The sequence below is a fragment of the Solea solea genome, chromosome 7, assembly GCF_958295425.1.
Source record: "Solea solea chromosome 7, fSolSol10.1, whole genome shotgun sequence".
Classification (NCBI taxonomy): Eukaryota; Metazoa; Chordata; class Actinopteri; order Pleuronectiformes; family Soleidae; genus Solea; species Solea solea.
Window position 1 is genome coordinate 13721218 of NC_081140.1, and position 18425 is coordinate 13739642.

The window sequence follows — 18425 nt, forward strand, 5'->3', positions numbered from 1 at the left end:
ACTCGCTGTCAGAACCCATGGCAGTAAATGATCTCTGGTATGGTACAAAAAAAAGAAAAAAAATGCTCAGGTCAAGCTACACAGAGCTTTTTGCAGTTACCCAGTACAACCTTCACATGTCTTTACGCTCTGGCTCTGGTCCTCTAACACATTGATCCCTCTTCACAACTACTTTACTGTGAAGTGACACTACATGTGGAAATCACTCCACATTAAGTACGGGTGCAAATGAGTATGATCAGTATATGAACTTTCGCGAAATCCTCCAGAGGATTAGGTCACACACTTCTGTTCTGTTCCCTTAATTCTGTCTTTCTTTCACAGGGATTTAAAGACATATCTTTGGAGAGGTTCATGCATGGAGGCGCAAACGTGACCGGTTTCCAGCTGGTGGACTTCAGCAAGCCCATAGTCATTAAACTGATGCAGCGCTGGAACAAACTGGATCAGAGGGAGTACCCTGGATCTGACACCCCACCGAAGGTAGTAAAACATGTCCTTAAATACTAGCTGTATATTTACAGATTGGACTATCACTGTCCATGCCATGTCCCTCCCACTGTCACACACGTTTGTCCCTATTTAATCTCTCTGCCCTTCCTTCCTTTCTGCCTGTCCATTTCCCTCTTTCCCTTATCCAAACCTCTATTGACTGAATACTGACCTGCAGCCAACTGCAGCTGATTTGAGAATATATTAACTGGAAATATGTCCACCTACCTATTAAAAATACATCGCTATGCAGCCTTTTTCCCTTGCTCCCTGGCTCATGCTCACATGCAGTCAGTTGCACACATACACGTCGTGTAGAAAAATATGAACGGTGGCGTGGTATGTTGTGGTCATAGTCCTTCATCATTAGCATGTCATTTTTCACCCAGGGACTTGTGGTAATGAACTAATTAACATTCTTAGACTGGCCTGATGAAATCTCATGCACATGCCGGCTGCATTAATTGTCCCTTAATGTTGACGTACCATGTGCTGCGTATACTGAGGTGTAGTCTTATGAGGCATGTGTGAGTACTTTCTGTCGTGCCACGTAAATACCTTTGATATAGCGCTTTCCACTGTTCTCCCACAAAGAATTGTACAAAGGATTTTGGCCTTCCCCAACCATGGGAATACCTTTCTTTGTGATCTAACAGAACGACAGAAAACCAGATATCTCTAGTGTCAACAGATGTCTTTAAATTCTTCTAGGCTAATTGGTGCTATGTAAAAACTGTGCTCAGTTAGCCTTGGGCCAATTCACACCCTCAGGCTAAGTAGAACTAATAACGTCCAGTGTGAAAAGCACTAATGGGACTTGTCCCTTTTTGCACCGAAGACTGGAGTTTGAGCGAGCCGCTTTTAGTCATCAATCAAAGCGGCTCAACCCAGTGATTCTAGACTTGTGTTCCCTGAAATGAGCTCTTGTGTGCCAAGAGATTTTGCTGAAATGTAATGAAAATGATCAGTGAGCTGGCAAAGTAATATTTCAACTTCATCAAAATACACAGTGCTTGTGATCACACATACTGTATCTTCTCTCTGACTTTTTCCGGATCAAAACCTTAGCATATTTGTGTTGCACTAGGAATATATTTACAACATTGGTTAACTGCATTTATTAACTAACATGACAACCTTTATCGATATTTGGCCATGAGTAAAACATGTATTGCTTGCCAGACTGGTGCAAATCTCAATCAATCACTCACTCACTCACTCACTCACTCACTCACTCATCTTCTATTGCTTTATCCTCCATATGAGGGCATGAGGGGGCGCTTGCGGCAACAATCTCAGCTTACATAGGGTGAAAGTCCATTACAGGGCCTCATATAGAGACAAACAACCATACAACTAAATGTAGTCTCTAGTGCTAAGGACTACACCAACCAAGGAATTGGGCCCTCTCTACCCTGTGATATTTATAAATGTATAAAAGATGTAATGTCTTCTAGTCAAACCTCGACAGACCCCACCACCAGGTACCACTGAGTGAAGCAGTATTGATCGATATCATCAAGTCTCAGTATTCGCAGGAGTTTAATCCTGTTTCTTTATAAAAAAGACAGGTGAAATGTCAGCATACACACCTTTAGGACAGGAACACGTGTGGACATACTGTACGTTGAATGATTGTACGTGGCCTGTTACTAATGTGACGTCTGTGGTTTCTGTTTCTATGATTATGTGTCCTGAAGCTGTCGACAACAATGATAATGTAGCATCCAGTCCCATCTCCCTCACATCCTCAATCCCCTGTCCTCACAAATGGCAACAGACATACACTCCGTAATTTGACACTAGCATGGTCCTTGATTAGCACAACTTTTGTGACCCTCAAAAACAGTTCTTTGAATGAATGAATAAATAAATAAATAAATGATTTAGCATGAGTAAATGTAGGAATAAAAAGTGTTCCTTATGCATGCAACATGCCTTTATCTCACTTAGGTCTGCTCACTCCCTGAAGTCAGTTCTATAATTTATAGAGGAAATCTGTTGGGACTGGATTTATCTTTTCTAAAAGAATTGTCATACCGGAGTAAAACAAAGTTTAGAAACAGACTGTTTTCTGTGTTCCCAAGTGGTTCTTGCGTGACCCTGACAGCAAATAAGGTCTGTAGTTGGCTCAGTATTGCTGTTTTCTCCTTGATTTAAATTCTATAGTCATCATCTGTCAGTTACCCACCCTAAAGGCTTCTTTAGTTTCAAAAGGGGGGGATGAAAGGAGGATGACATGCTTGTGCAGCCTTCCAAAACATGCCTTGTGGGATATAAATCAAGGGATGTCAGTATGGAGAGAAAACTACCTGCAGAGGAATGGAGCGCGGCAGCAGAGTTTTTCAGATGACTTCCTTCTTTCCTCCCATTTTCATTTTGCCACTTGTTTCTGCCGTGATGTGAAGGCAGCCTGCTGTGTGTTTGACTGCCTCTGTCTGAGTGGTGCTGTGCGTGGTGTGGGTGGCGGTGTTATTGCTGAGTGCGTGGCATGGCTCCCTGCTGTGCCTTGCTTTACCTGTAATGAATTTGTCAAACAATCTGCCGAGATTACCACCATTTAAGTGGTCCTGTTAAAGAGCAGATACTGATGATTACATTGTCTTCTCTTTTATTCATCCTTTAAAGGTCCCTTCTAGCACTGAATATATGTAATTGACTCCAAATGACCTCTGGTGTGCCACATCCATGAACCAGTTATGAGATAATGAGTCTCTGGGCACAGACATGTTGAGGGCCAGCACTGCTACATAAGAGAACTGTACCTTTTGTTGTTGTGGTTGTTTCGCATCTGTTTTTATTCATTCTGGGTATTTTTGTTGTCGTTTGATTGTATTTCTCACCAACAAGTAATAGCAGTCACATTCAAACAGTAATGAAGAAATGGTCATAGATCTTGTGATGTAAACCCAAATCTCACCATTAGTACTCCAGTTAAGTGCAGTTAATAAATGAGGTGACAATAGTATTAAAACATTTTAACTTTATTTGAATGGCTTTCAGACTCCAGCTTGTCTTGTTACATTTACAGTGGTGTTGACGGATGCTCACTGGAAGTCAAATAAATCTAAGAGTGGTGAGATAGAAAGGGACACAGGTCAGCATGTCTGCTGGTGAGGGTTAGTATGGACTTCAGATGGTCAGTGGTCCAATGCAGCAATAAAGCTGGGATTTTCCTGGCTCTCACATAGTTCTTCACTACAGCTCTGCATCAAACCTGTCATGGTCTGTATTTACACTATTTAACTCTTTTCAGTCTTGATGGCCATAGATTACACCACAGTCTTGCCCCCATGCACACCTGTTTATACACACACACACACTGCTTTTTTCTAACACACATCAATAACAACCATTCACACACTGCCAGCAGAGCAGCCAGACGCAGTTTGGAATTAAGTGTCTTGCCCAGGGACACATTTGCATGTAGACATGTAAACTAGAGGAACTGGGGATTCAAACCCCCCCGACCTTCAGACCCACTCTGGCTCTGACATCCAACTTTTCAAAAATGTCCTCTTTTCATTCTCTTCCCTAAGTCTGCCTTGTCCTGTTGTCTTGTCTTTTTCTTCAGTATACCTCGTCTCTAACGTATGATGGCGTCCTCGTGATGGCCGAGGCCTTCCGCACCCTGCGCCGTCAGAAGATTGATATCAGTCGCCGTGGAAACGCTGGTGACTGCCTGGCCAATCCGGCTGCTCCCTGGAACCAAGGAATAGATATGGAGCGTGCACTCAAACAGGTGGAGACACGCGCCCTGTACTTTTTAGACTGGCAAAGACATAATGTTCACAAGTGTACGACAAAACGCAAACATCTAGACATAAGTGCTCAGCACAAGCTTTTTTACGTTTTTGTATTTTTTTAGTTCTGTTGGGAATTTGATGGAGCAACCACGAGTCAAGAGTCTACACACTATGATTCTGGGGACATTCAATTCCTTCGATCTTAAAATTGTAGTGCAGGTCTGATAGTATTGCTTGACAGAGCCTGTTTTCAGTTGAAGGACAGAGTAACATCAACAAAAATAAAAATTAAAAAAAAAAAAGCTTTAAGCTTAAGTTGTAATCACTCCATTTTACTTATACTGTTATGGTCCATATTGTTACTGCCATAGCCAGTCAATGTATAGACACTTAGTAGTTACTGCATCATTTAGCATAGGGTTGTATTTCACTTTTTTCCCACTCCTTTCTGTCATTGTTCCAACAAATGTAACACAGGTACGCATTCAGGGCCTGACTGGGAACATTCAGTTTGATCACTATGGTCGAAGGGTCAACTATACCATGGACGTGTTTGAACTGAAGAGTAACGGACCACGGAAGGTGAGCTCTCAAATATTTGAGCAACAAAAAAGACGTATGACTCATTGTTTTCACTCTTTATATACTTTCTTAAACTTCACTGAAAGGATATGCTGTGATCTTGCTGTAACAAATGGACGATTTATGTCATTTTCAATGTGTGTTGCCTTTATCTTGTTTTATCCTGTTTACTGCATAATTATTGCACTTCCTTTCAAATGAATAAACTCTCATTGCATTTGTAAATATCTTAATAAGTGAAATCACACCATTGCAGCTTTTAAGCGTTTTGGAGACACTCATGCTCACACAAACTGGAGATACATAAAACTTTGCATTGACAAAAGGAAAGTTTAAAGATAATCCATCTTAACCATAGTAAAACATAAGATGGTAAATTTCAGTGGTCATAATTTGTGGTAATTGGAATAAAAGCACATGTAGCAGCAATAACGAGGAGAAAAGACCATGTTCCAGGTCCTGAAGTGTTCCTTGGACAGTAATGTGTGCTTATTGAAAGTTCCTACCTCACACTCAATATCTCTCAATATATTCTACAGTACCGATGGGAAATTTGCTGAAGTGAGCTCATTCCAACAGTTGACTCTTTTGTTTTTGCTTTTCTCATCTCACTTATACCCCCTTCTGTTTTATATTACTTTTTCCCCCCTCTATCTTGAGTTTATCTTACTTTATTTTAATTATAGATTAGTGCCGTGAAGAATGATTGAATGAGTTACAGTATATTCATCACTCTAATTAATGCACTTCCTGTCCTTTTTTCTATTGTGTCTTACAGATTGGCTACTGGAACGACATCGACAAACTTGTGTTGGTCCAGAATGAAAATGCTCTGTCCAATGACAGCTCGGCGATGGAGAACCGAACTGTTGTTGTGACTACCATCATGGTAATGTACCTTCATTTCTATGCCTTTCCCATTAATTCCAATGCATAATGAATAATAGTTAGTTAATTAATCATAAATCTGGGATTAATTTGCCTTGATTGCCTCCAAATTATATTCAGTGATTAAAAAAAAATCAGTGATAAAAGTATAATGGGGGGGTTGGGGGGGGTTCTTCAAGCTGAAAAAAGCTTTCTGAGCACCCAGGAGCCAGTGGCACTTATCCAGCTGAAAGATTGCACTAATGTCTCATTAGAAAGCTAAAACTAAAACTGACCTCAAATTACCATTTAGAAGTGACCTAAACCTAGTCTCTTTTAATGGCTTCCACATAGACAACAGTCTGTAGCCCAGTTTAATCATTCCTGTCTCCCACAAACAAGGATAAAGAAGGGCTAATTGGTGAATTTGTGCACATCCTCTACTTACATTTGATTTCACTTCACCCATCTGCAGCCTTTTTATAGTGGCCATCCCCTTCCTGTAAATGTAATCAGGCTAATTCAATTGGGCATGCAAAATGATGCAAGTGAAAGCAACTCAAAAGACTAATTCCAGCCCAGAGATAAAACACACCACAGATGCTCGCGCTTCAGTGGTTTTTGGATTTAGTTTCAAGGCACATTGATTTATCCAGCAAACTCATACTCAAGCATCAACAAAATGTCTGTAGTCGTTGCAGTTTCTGTAGTGTGAACAAAGATCTAAAAGATTGTCCAACGATTTCTGCCGTGATTGTAAAAATACTTGAGTGCCCCCGCTGGTTAGACACGGCGGTCATGGTCAAGTCTGCATCAGAGAGAAAACAAGCACACGCTGCTGGACAGAGTTCAGAAAAGATGAATTCATCTGCACTAAATGTCCCCAGTGACAACTCCACCTCCAGAAATGCGCACTTCAACAGGCAGTGTATTAAACCATGCTGCAGTGTGCAGTGTGCAGTGTGGTGCCGAGGGCCAGGTTCAAGACAAGCAAATACAAACACATCAGCACAGTCAAATAAATGAAACAGCAACCCCGTAAAAAATCCTCTTTTGATTACATATGTGCAATTCATGTATATCAAACACTGTACTTTGTGTGGCTTGTGTGGCGTGTACATCTTTCCGAAGTTTGTCCCTTCCCTCCCATGTCTATTTTTCTCCCGATACTGCTGTCCCGTCTCTCCTCTCACCATGTCTTGCTGTCTTTCTTTGACACCAACCATCTTGTCAATTCCCCGCCCTTCCCTGTTTTCACCTCCATGCTTTTCCCACCTGCATATTTCTCTGTGGATGGTGACCTCAGCAGGCCTTGGCTAATGTTAGCTCAGCCGCCTCCTCCTCTTTACAGCCTCTGATGATGAGGAAGCCTCTTCTGCGACACTGATGCCGGGTCTGCAGACAGGGTGACACGCAGACTCACCTGAGTCGTAAACCCTCGGGAAAGAAAGACTAAGGACAGACCTTTATAGACTAAAGTCTATAAAGATCGGCACAAGGATGCACTGTGCTCTGTTTTTGTCATGATGCCTTTTCTTTTTTTCTTGCATTTTGGTTGAAAAAATATTTTTTTTCTGTGTAGAGGCGGTTTGACATTCATTAACATGACAACGAAGGCACCGAGCCTCACAGGCTCATGTGCTCATACGTTGGACAAGAGCTCTGCGAGGGATTCTGTCGCTGTTTGTCACAGCGTCACAAAAATCAATGGACCTATGGACAGCCCGGATCGTTTAGATTGTTTCATTCTTTTTATGGACACCACACTATTATCTGTTTCTTAACACATCACAACTTCCCTTTATCACAATTTATTACCATGTCTTTTCATATTTTCTTTCTTTCTTTCTGGGAAAAGAGAGACACGAGAGCCCTTCATGTCACTCTTCACCCTGTAAATGTACTCAGCCAAGTTTCCTTTGCTTTGTTTCAGTGTCTGAAGACCAATTCTTAAGCTTATATTGAAGAGGTTCTTTTAACTTTGGGTTTTTAACCCCACTTATTTTCAGAAGCAAAAAACATGCAGTGTGAGAGATTTGTTTTTGTATTAACTCTTGAGGTTAATTTCATACTGGTATATACTGGTTGTTTGTAACACTAACTATATGACAGTATATTGTGTTTAAAAGCTACATTGATGTGACACGGTTGCTCAAATTTTTGCCACCCAAATGTAGCCGACTTTAAACCTTTACTCAATAATTCATATACACGTGTGCATCTAGGGCCACACGGTTGGTGTAGTGGTTAGCACTCTTGCCTTTGCTGCAAGAAGACCCATGTTAGAGCCCCGGTTTCTGCATGGAGTTTCCATGTTCTCCCCGTGTGTGCGTGGGTTTTCTCCAGTTTCTCTGGCTCCCTCCCACAGTCCAAAAACATGCAATATGCAGATTATGTAAATTGGACGCTCTAAATTGACCGTAGGTGTGAGAGTGAATGGTTGTTTGTCTCTGTGTGGCCCTGTGATGGACTGGCGAACTGTCCAGGGTGTACCCCGCCTATAGCCCTATGTGTGCCCCGCGACCGTCCTCTGAGGTGAGGATAAAGCGGTAGAAAATGGATGGATGGATGTGTGCATTTACGAAAGTTAAGTTACTATCAAAGTGCATTGGCGCTTGTTAACTCCTAACAAATGATGGTTATGGTTTTGCATTGACCTTGGTTTGCTGAAGCAAGCAAAATGTACAATTGTTGTTATATTAAATATAGTTGACAGACTGTCTGGATGGACACTTACGACGGTAATGCCTTTCAACAGCACTGATCCAGGAATTAGAAGCACAAAAAAAAAAAAAAAACAGCCCGGAATAAACACTCTTACATGCCCACAACAAATGTAGAACCTTTTCTGAAAAATGAGGGACTTGTTTGCATGTTTGTCTGACGAACTGGGTGTAAAGCTGTTTTACTGGCAGGTTGACTCAGTGATAGACCAAATGACACGGTGACAATCAGACAAAGGCTAGTGGAGTGACTGACTGACAGCTGGTCACTGGTTGACTGGTGTAAACGACTGGCTGGCCATCTGGCTGCAGAACTGCCTTTTCTTCTTTAATGGCTGGTAAATAATCATCTTCATTCACCGGCCAAACCTGTGACTAGATATGATTATGCACTGTAATTGTAGTAATTAATGAATAAATGAACTGATTAACCAACTGAGTGACTGACACAGGTTGTGACTAAGTCACTGCCTGGCTCGGCTCACTGACCATGTGAATGAATGCTTGCAGGCTGATTAAATGTCTTAGTGGTTGGCTAACTCTTTATGTGGCAGTCTGGCTTTTAAAACGCTGAACTGATTGAGTGTCCGGTTGGCAGGCTTGATGAATAACTGGACAGTTAGGTGAGTGTCCAGTTGGATGCCTGTCTTTTTTTTTACTGGCTCACTGAGTGGCTTACATAGCAAGTCCTCTCTGCCTTTTTGGCTCCAGTGTGGCGTGTTTCATGTCTTATCAGCCCCAAACATTTGCTTCTACAAAGCTGCTCTCCCTCTTTCACCCACTCCTTCCCCCTCCTTTTAGCTCCTCCACTTAGTCTGTTCTTCTCTCTACTTTCTTCGCCATTTTTCATTTTTGTCACATTCTCTTTTTTCTCCTCATCTCTCCTTTTTACTTTCTACTTTTTGTTTCTCTGTATTTTTGATCTGCTCCTTCATCTTTCTTTTATAGTTTCCATTCACACACCTCTCTGCGCTCGATTTTCCACCTGGTTTTCTTTCCAGTGCCTGAACTTTGCTCGTCTTTTTCTCCCCTCTCCCTCTTCTTCCGATGCCCAGATTGGTACAACTACAAGTTATAACATCCAGTACAAGCACACAATGATGGCATTAATCCTCTTCACATTAAGACAGTGTCTGAGGCAAACTGATAACAAACCTTAAGGAGGCTTTCAAGATAAACTGTTGGCAGAGCTTCCATTAGTGAATATATACATGTACAGTAGATATAGATGTCTGTGTGTGTGTGTGTGTGTGTGTTTCTTCATATATAGTCATTTCCATTATTCTAAATCAACTAAACGAAGCAGCCTGCTCCGCTTTTAACCATGATAAACCGATGGAGGGTAATTTCACACACAAAATTAAAAAAGATGTCTCTGATATGACAATCTCCCACTGAAGGGTCAAGTGTCCTATTTTGGATCCGTGATCATTTCAGTAAATACAAAACTGATTAATCGTATCACCGAGGATGGATGTTAAAACCAAGTGTGGTCTGAGTATTCAGCAAGGAAGTTCATTACCATATTTACTAAAATGTCAAAATATGTCTTTGAACTGTTTTTTTTTTTGTATTGCCCAATATTTTTTCTTTAGGTTTCAGTGCCATAAAAGAGAATTATTGAATAAACAGTGACTGAGTTCATGTTATCTGGGTATATGGATAGATTAAATAATATCTGTACATATTTTGTTTTAAGTCTTGGCTCAAATGGCTCCAGATTCATGAATCCTGAGGGTTTTTTCATTGCATCTAAAAGTCTGTCAGTGTTGCAGCATGTTAATAATTCCCATTGAATATAATCATGTTCACATGGTTACAGTTCACTCTTTTTGATCTGTGCTCAAGATTTGAAGCTTACAATATGAGACTGATTCTGTTTTTTTATATTACCTCTTCATTGTTTTGGTAGCTGTGTTGATGTGTTGACACTATGATTCATGATTTGCTCTGGGAACTATTTGAAGAACTGTGATTGTGTGTTCTGACTCACAATATGGCCACATTTGTGTATTCGATGATGACAGTGATGATCATGATGGTGATGTAAAGTGTTTACAGAATGAATTAGGAACTGAACTCTTGTTTTTTTTATTATTGTGTGTGGTTGTTTTTGAAAGCAATATTTTTGTTTGCACACATTTTATACTGATGACTGAATAATGTATTGTTCTGTTTTAGAAATAATGTCAACATGGTTGTAAATTCATTTATATGTAAACATGTTAATTTCACACACGTTGTTATTAATATTTCAAACAAAACAGAACAAAATCAAAATGACAATATAATATGTTGATTGTTTATCAGCTGTATGTTGTTTACTGTGCATGTGGTACAAATTAGATTTACAACTGTGTCATAAATAGTCATTAACAAATATTAAAACAAAAAGTGCTGCTTTTGTCTGAACATGTAAACTAATTGAATAGTCAAACAGAAATTGAATTCATTTACATATTTGGTGTACACGAGGAAGCAAAGAAAGGCCCCCCCCCCTTTTTTTTCTTACTGAAGAAAAAGAAAATCAATCTCCAAATCCATCTTCTCGCTCTAGGTCTTGTTTGTATTGATTTGAATGCCTCAGCCTGACTTGTTTTCAGTGTAACTCAGTTTCATGAAATATTACTTTTGTCACTCGACGACACCTTTTAAAGCATGTCAGCGTAAAACCAACATTGGTCCAATTCATGAATGAAGAATCTATAAAGCAAAAAATGTTATCATTGTGCTTTTTGAGCAACCTGCTTAAGTAATTAGATTAGATTAAAATAGTTTGGAAGCATTTTAATAGGCTTGAATTCACTTGGATTACAGGGGGAGCAGCCTCGGGCATTATACAATAACTCACTACTGCGGATGCATACGCTGTCAGAGGAAAACAAATTTGTGCTTCTTTTCTCTGTGCATATGCTGTAGCTGCTGTTGTGTCTGTGGGCATGTTTTTCTGTTATTGTGCACATGCTTCAGTCCGTGTGTGTGTATGTTCGTCTTTCCTAATACAATCACCATTTCACTAAAGCCTTTCATCTTTGTCGACTGCACGCAGTGATTTCATCCTACATCCATTGACACGTCTTGTCTTTCTTCTCTTCTCGTCTTCCTCCCTTCTCCTTTCTCTCCCTCTCTCTGTTTCTCGTACATTTCTCACTTCTCAGCAATAGTGTTGTTCTGAGTTAGATGAAGGTCCCTGTGGTATCATGTAGAGTCAGACGAAGGCATAAAACAAGACACTGCAAGGCTATAAAACATCTACCTTAAAATCCAGCTCTAAGTTTATGAACGTATACCTGTGTACATCCATTCTCATTGTCTAACATATACTGAGTTGTTTTCCAGTTTCTGTTTTGAATTGTCTGCAACATTGCATTGTTATACTGCAGAGCTTTGCCCCATTAGGTATGATAAAGAAAAAACTAGTACATATTTCTTTTAAAACTGTATATGGTGCAAGGTTTCCAACCAAACTACTTCCTCCTCTTGATGAATTATCGTGTTCCGTCTTTCATTTATGCATTTTCTTGCTGTCATGTTCCTCCAAACAGATGTGTTTTTCTTCCCTTATGCTGGTTTTGTAGGAGGGTCCCTATGTGATGCTGAAGAAGAACTGGGAACTCTACGAAGGCAACGACCAGTTCGAGGGATACTGTGTGGACCTGGCGTCAGAGATCGCCAAACACATTGGGATCAAGTATAAGATCTCCATCGTACCAGATGGGAAATATGGAGCCAGAGATCCAGAGACTAAGATATGGAATGGCATGGTTGGAGAGCTTGTGTATGGGGTAAGTTTGTGGACTTTTAATCAATATTTTTTTCTACTATTTGGTCGATCTAATGTCAGATCTTACTGTATTGTCTTACGCTTTGCCTTTGCAATTATCCTCATGCAACTACTACTACTAATGCTTTCCGTGAAGCAACTTGAATGTGTGTCTGCCCATGAACTGCTTTCCGATTTGTCTAAAACGTTGATCATTTGTCAAGCATCAAAAATGTTGTACTGTTTCTTTAAAATTTTGTGATCATAGATTATTTTGAATGATCTTATTTTAGAGCTCACTTGGAGAATAGATTCAATCTGAAACAATATTGGGTACACAATAATCAATGAAGTCACACTCCATGTTAAAAGCCGTATCGCATACCATTTAAATATTATTTATAATTTGTCACAGCAACATTGTACTAGTGAAGTCTCTTGAATTCTGGCACTCACAAATCAACACATATTCACTCAAACACTCCCTCGGTCAGGTCTGATAGTGTTGCTTGACAGAGCTTTAGATGAAGGACACATTGTTTCTGTCCATGGAGACCAAACAATACCAGAGGTTTTGCAGCTTTTATGACATTTAGTGAATAACATAACAATATCAATCTACAGTAATTTACTTCAGAACCACCACATATTTTGAGCACAGTCAATGTAGTATGTTGCCTCAACATTACCTCAATATTATAATCATCATAGGGGTCAAACTGAATATGCTGCAGAGCCGTTACACTGCAGCTCATGTGATTCTGCCACTGTGGCTTTCACCATGGGCCTTCACACGGAGCTGCTCAAAATAACTCACAGACTACAGAAACTTGTCTGAAGCTCTGTGTCCGTGTCAGTTTCCCATAGAAACGCTGCGTCTAGGAGGCTGCACGCATTTTCTTCAGGATTCAGTAAGCTGCGTAATCACGCTGCCTATAGACGGCCATACAGAGTCTGAAAAATTCACAAGCCAGACTCTGTGCGAACTCTTATCAATACACAGAAGACACTGTTGAAAGTGGAGTCTTTGCTGCAGAACAGAGGGAAATGACAGAATTAATTAGCCTCCAGAGTGTGTGGCCTTCAGTGGAGGGTGACACAGCAGAACCACTGCATTGACTAATCAGGTTTGATTTGTTCCCAAACACCCGCAGTCCTTTCCAATGGCTCTCCTGCTACACAGACAAGATTTCAGCCCTTTGTCCTCTGTGTCCTTTCACAGTTGCTTTTATATATGTATCCCTTACTCCGTGCATAACTAAGTGTTTTTTTCCCCCTGTTCTTTCATGTTGTCATGTTGTGACACTCTGTGGATCTAATTCATTTCATCACTCTCTCTGTGGTGCATTGTGGATTTTCTAACGCTCCTGTGCCCTCTCCTTCACCGTTTTCTCTCCATATCACTTTTGATTTCCTTTTCTCTCATGCGGGGTTCATTCTCCTTGCACTGTAGCATCTTCAGTCCTTGTAGCAAAGGATGTTATTTGATATGCTGTTTATGTAGCCTCTTTTACCGATAAGACTGCAGACGTTGTTTAGACACACTTAGCTACTCAGACAGATACTCACTGTGTGCTGAATGAATAATGTTTCCCTTGCAGATTTTGCCAAGTGTGTCTGTGCACACATGCAAATGTGTAAGAGGCCCGACTTATATTCTGGCAGCGTCATACAAATGAATTACTTCTCTGTCACCCCTCTGGTTGTCCCTGTAGCTCTGTTTTCTTTTTCAACTCTTCAATCATCTCCTTCTTCTTTCACCGACAGCACACCGTTGCTTCCTTTTGTTCTTTCATTTCCTTCCCTCTGCTGCTCCTGCTTCAAACGCCACAAAATCCTATACAGATCACCTCTACCTGTCATTTTGTTTTTTCTCGAGTTCTCTTCACGCCTCCCTTATCGTTCTGCTCATACTCTCTCATTTTTGCAGACGACACAGATCACAGACCAATCCTGCTCACCTATTTGTAAGCTACAAATGCTACAAATAAATAAATAAATAAATAAAAAAGACATACACCTCTTATTTTGCAGAAAGCGGAAATAGCCGTGGCCCCTCTGACCATCACCCTGGTGAGAGAGGAGGTGATTGACTTCTCAAAGCCCTTCATGTCTCTGGGTATATCCATCATGATCAAGAAGCCGCAGAAGTCTAAACCAGGTGTCTTCTCTTTCCTGGACCCGCTGGCCTACGAGATCTGGATGTGCATAGTGTTCGCTTATATTGGAGTCAGTGTTGTGCTGTTTTTGGTGAGTGATCGCCAAAAAAATAGAAGTCAGTGATTGACTTCAGTTACAGGGCTGTCTGTGTCATTTGGAGATGATATTGTAGTCCTGGGTTTTAGAACAAAAATAGCACACTTTTTTCTTTCTTTTTCAATGTCATCATCATTCTTATTTACCTGCAACCTCTTTTCATGGCTACGTGTACTTTCCCAAAGATTTAATAATTCGGAGTGCCCACCATCATTTTGATGGGAATACAGCGTCTGGATGTTTTTATAGATTCCTGAAACCCTTCCATAAATGAATGTAGTTAATAAACATTGTTACATTGCCTTTATCCTCCCAGCTGGAGTGTCTTTTTACAGAGATTATATTATTTATTTATTTTTATACACATATATCTTCATTAGGTGAGGCTAATTCATGTTGCATTGTAATGCAAAATAATGTATTATTTTAAACCTTGTGGTCCAAGCGGTGAAAATGTGTCTTTGACACCACATAAAACACAACATAAATTGCAAACATAAAGACAATAGTTAAAATTTAGTATAGTAGCTTGTCAAGTTCACCATTGAATTGCACTCAGTACAAACGATTTCTTGCAGACACAGGGTTCAAAATGTTGTTCTTACTTTCCTTTGCTGCCTCAGGTGAGCCGCTTCAGTCCGTACGAGTGGCACGCAGAGGAGCCAGAGGAGGGCGCCACAGAGCAGGGCCCGACCGACCAGCCTCCCAATGAGTTTGGCATCTTCAACTCTCTGTGGTTCTCACTGGGAGCTTTCATGCAACAGGGCTGCGACATCTCACCACGGTAAGGCAAAGGAAACAGAGTGTATGAGGCGAACAGAGAATATCTGTTGATGCGTGTGCCAGACAGACGTAGAACAAAAAGTGTGTGAGTCACTTCGTTGGATGAGTTCAGAGTGTGTGTGGGCTGGGAATATTGTGTGTGAATGTCTACTGTCTGCAGTTTTAGAGTGCTATATTGTGATTCAGACTGTTGACAATGTTATTTACCTCTCTTAAGCTCTTAAATAGTTGAAGCAGGACAGAACAGGACTGCTAACACTAGACACAGCATGTTACAGAAGATGTCCTAAAAAAGGCAAACACAATATATGCAGACAGGGAAAACACAAGTGAGAAGAAACCACCTGCACACACTCCCGCAGTCATGTCTGTATGGGTGTACAATGGTGGGAGATTTAGCGGTTTTCTAGGTGTTTATGAATTTTTAATGCACAACTGAAGAGGCTGAGTCCAGCGGTATTTTTAGAGTATTTAAAGGAGTATGGCATTTTATTGTTGCGGTTTAGTAAAATATTTATGGCCGTCATCCTCGAGACCTTTAGGGAGCAAATCTAAGGAGAGACAGAGCGGCGAGAGCTTCAAAACCAAAACACAGGATCAAAAAGAGCTGATAGATGATGAGCTGTGAGCAGAAAAAAAGTTTTAGCAGTTAACTAAAATGTGTGTACGAGAAAGTTTTTGCAAGTATGTGAGCAGACACCTCCCACTTTATCATCGAGGTGTACAGAAGTTTTGTGTTAAACAACAGAGAAGAAATGGTACAAACTGTGGGTTTTACATTCTTGTTTTATCAGTTTGTTGACATCCTTAGTGGGAAGTCGTCACGTGCTGTTGTTTTGCCGCCAATGTAGGCACATGTCAAAATCAAATTATGGAAAAGGATTCTATAATCCTTTTTAAACATTTCTGCAACCTCTTTTTGTTCATAAAGTTATGTGTGAGAGGAAAAAACCCCAAACTTTACAACTATACCCTATACCAGCTGCCCTTAGTTTTCCTCCAGATGTTTAATTCTCATTTATTGCTTTCACTCGTTCTCTTGTCCTCTCTCCTCCAACACCTGACATCTCACACTCCTCCCCATGTTACTGTGAGTGACAGGTCAATTCTAGTCCCAAAACAGTGAAAGACCAGCTGCACAAGCACAGACACCCAAGTTATACACACAAACGCACCCCTTATAGATCTATGTACATAATGCCATAATGATTATTTGATATGTAGTCAGTGTTAATCATATAAAGCACCTCACCCTGTCACTTAGACCCAGATCACTGCAGTTATAGACACTGAATTATCTTCCGATGAAGTGAAATATGTAACTTTTACACTTTTTACTCTTCTCGTTTTTCTCCTTTTTTACTGCTTTTTCCCCACAAGTGAAAAAGAGTAAAAGTTGTCAGACGCAGTTTTCCAGTTCTAGCGTTGCGAGAGAGGGTGTAAGACATTGTTCAGTGATTTAATATGCACTTAAAATTCTGAAGCTCTGAGACTCTGCAGGATACAGTAAGTTAGATCAAGAGGGTTTATGTGAACTTACGCGGTAATCATGATTTGTCCTGGTTGAAGGCGTTGTCATCATTGATGGAAAGCTCCCCGCCTGAACAACAGTGTCAGTGCCTCTCGGTGCTTATGAGACAAACAGAAACAACACATAAATTGAGTAAAGCCTCGTGATTTTACACTCTCTGCTCTTTGCACCACGTTCCCACCACAGTTTTTAATCAGTCATGCTCTGCTCACTGTTTTTGTTCCGCCTAAGCTTCCACTGCTACACCCCTCACTGTGAGCATCGCTGCATTATCATCATCATCATCATCATTGTCACCACAATCATGCTGCTGGAGTTATTGCACTTAATCACTACACTCCTCTATCATCCACCTGTAACCACTGATTGCAGTCTGGAGGAAGGGACAGGTGCGCGACTCTTCTTCACACAGTGGAGACATCAACTAAAAAAAGCTGCCCCTTAATTTTGAATGGGGCTGCATCAACCATTGTGGGTCTGTTGCTCCACTTTACTCGCATTGCTTGGGGCAGAAGTTGAGAATCACTTGATGCAAATATTCCTGCACATAAACCATGTTTATGTGTTTCAGCTCAAACAGTGCACCATCCTAAAGGAGCTCTCAGACAAAAACGTCCCTGTTTAAAGTGTTTTTGTTGGACAGAGTAAATCCAATGAGACCATCATTTTTTGCATTTTCTCTCTAAAACCAACTTTTAAACAAATACCCATTAGTGTTTGACAGGATTACCGCTTCTAGCAGCTGCCTCTGTACTGTCCCCATAGACACTCGAATGCTCCCTCAGTCAGGTTTGATAGTATTGCTTGACAGAGCCCCTTTTCAGATGATGGACGCAGCATCCAAGTCACCAAGCATTCTGCACTGCAGCTTAAAATTTATGCTGCAGGGAGGGAAGTCTGACTCGCTGAGAGATCAAACATTGTACTCCATCGAACCATTTCCTCATAAACTGAATATACATGAGTAATGACACAATTCATGATTACACAAGAAAGGGGAAAAAAAATTAAAAGAGCTAGTGATCAGAGAGTTAATTTGTTCATTAAGGGTCATTGATGAAGAAATGAAATAAGCCTGCAGACACGGCTTTCTGTCATAAAAAATCAGGTGATGGATGAGCCCATACTGTGAATGTGCTCTGCAGAAATTGCTCATGGCCTTAAAAAAGGGAATGCGTGTCTTGGGTATCATCATGTGCTATCATTATTCTCCCTGTTCACTACTTCTTTGATCTCCAGTTCTTTGGTTTACCTCTGTGGGCTGACAAAGCCATAAGCCTAAACTATCAGTACAAATGTGCAAAGGCTGTAACAAAGGAAAATACATAATTAAATCACAAGACAGCTTCTTCAGGTTTCCTCCTTATCCTATAGCTGCTCAGCCAATGTCAACAAACAACACAGTGAACTCATTAATCATAAAGAAGAATACATAACCGAGCCGGAGAGAGCGTCTTGCGAGTGTCTCTACTTACTTTGAGTTTCTCCAGTCCACAGGGTCCCAATTACAGAGCACATAACTCTCTTCTATGTGATGTGTTGATTCAGGCCAATAAGGCACATGCTTTTTTCATGGAAATTGGGCTTTGTGAAGTGTAATTTCTCGACGCATTTATAACGAAATACTTTCCTTAGAAACACATAAAAGGTGGATCCTGTGGAGAGGCAAGCAACGCTGTGTT

At 40.6% G+C, this 18425-nt stretch overlaps 1 protein-coding gene across 7 annotated transcripts in view; it reads left to right on the forward strand.

Moving 5' to 3' along the window:
- gria4a (glutamate receptor, ionotropic, AMPA 4a) overlaps window positions 1-18425 on the forward strand; it is an 86146-nt gene that overhangs the window by 44149 nt on the left and 23572 nt on the right. For 6 of the 7 annotated variants that reach the window (XR_009240866.1, XM_058633416.1, XM_058633418.1 and 3 more), the window contains exons 7-13: window positions 325-483; window positions 4067-4234; window positions 4716-4820; window positions 5599-5709; window positions 11989-12195; window positions 14208-14423; window positions 15053-15213. Coding sequence is in view for 6 of the 7 variants with exons in the window: in XM_058633416.1 (XP_058489399.1) it covers window positions 325-483; window positions 4067-4234; window positions 4716-4820; window positions 5599-5709; window positions 11989-12195; window positions 14208-14423; window positions 15053-15213 (1127 nt within the window). In the remaining variant the exon portion in view is untranslated. Of the gene's footprint in view, window positions 1-324; window positions 484-4066; window positions 4235-4715; window positions 4821-5598; window positions 5710-7038; window positions 8100-11988; window positions 12196-14207; window positions 14424-15052; window positions 15214-18425 lie in introns of those variants that run through there. The other variant, XM_058633421.1, reaches the window with a different exon arrangement.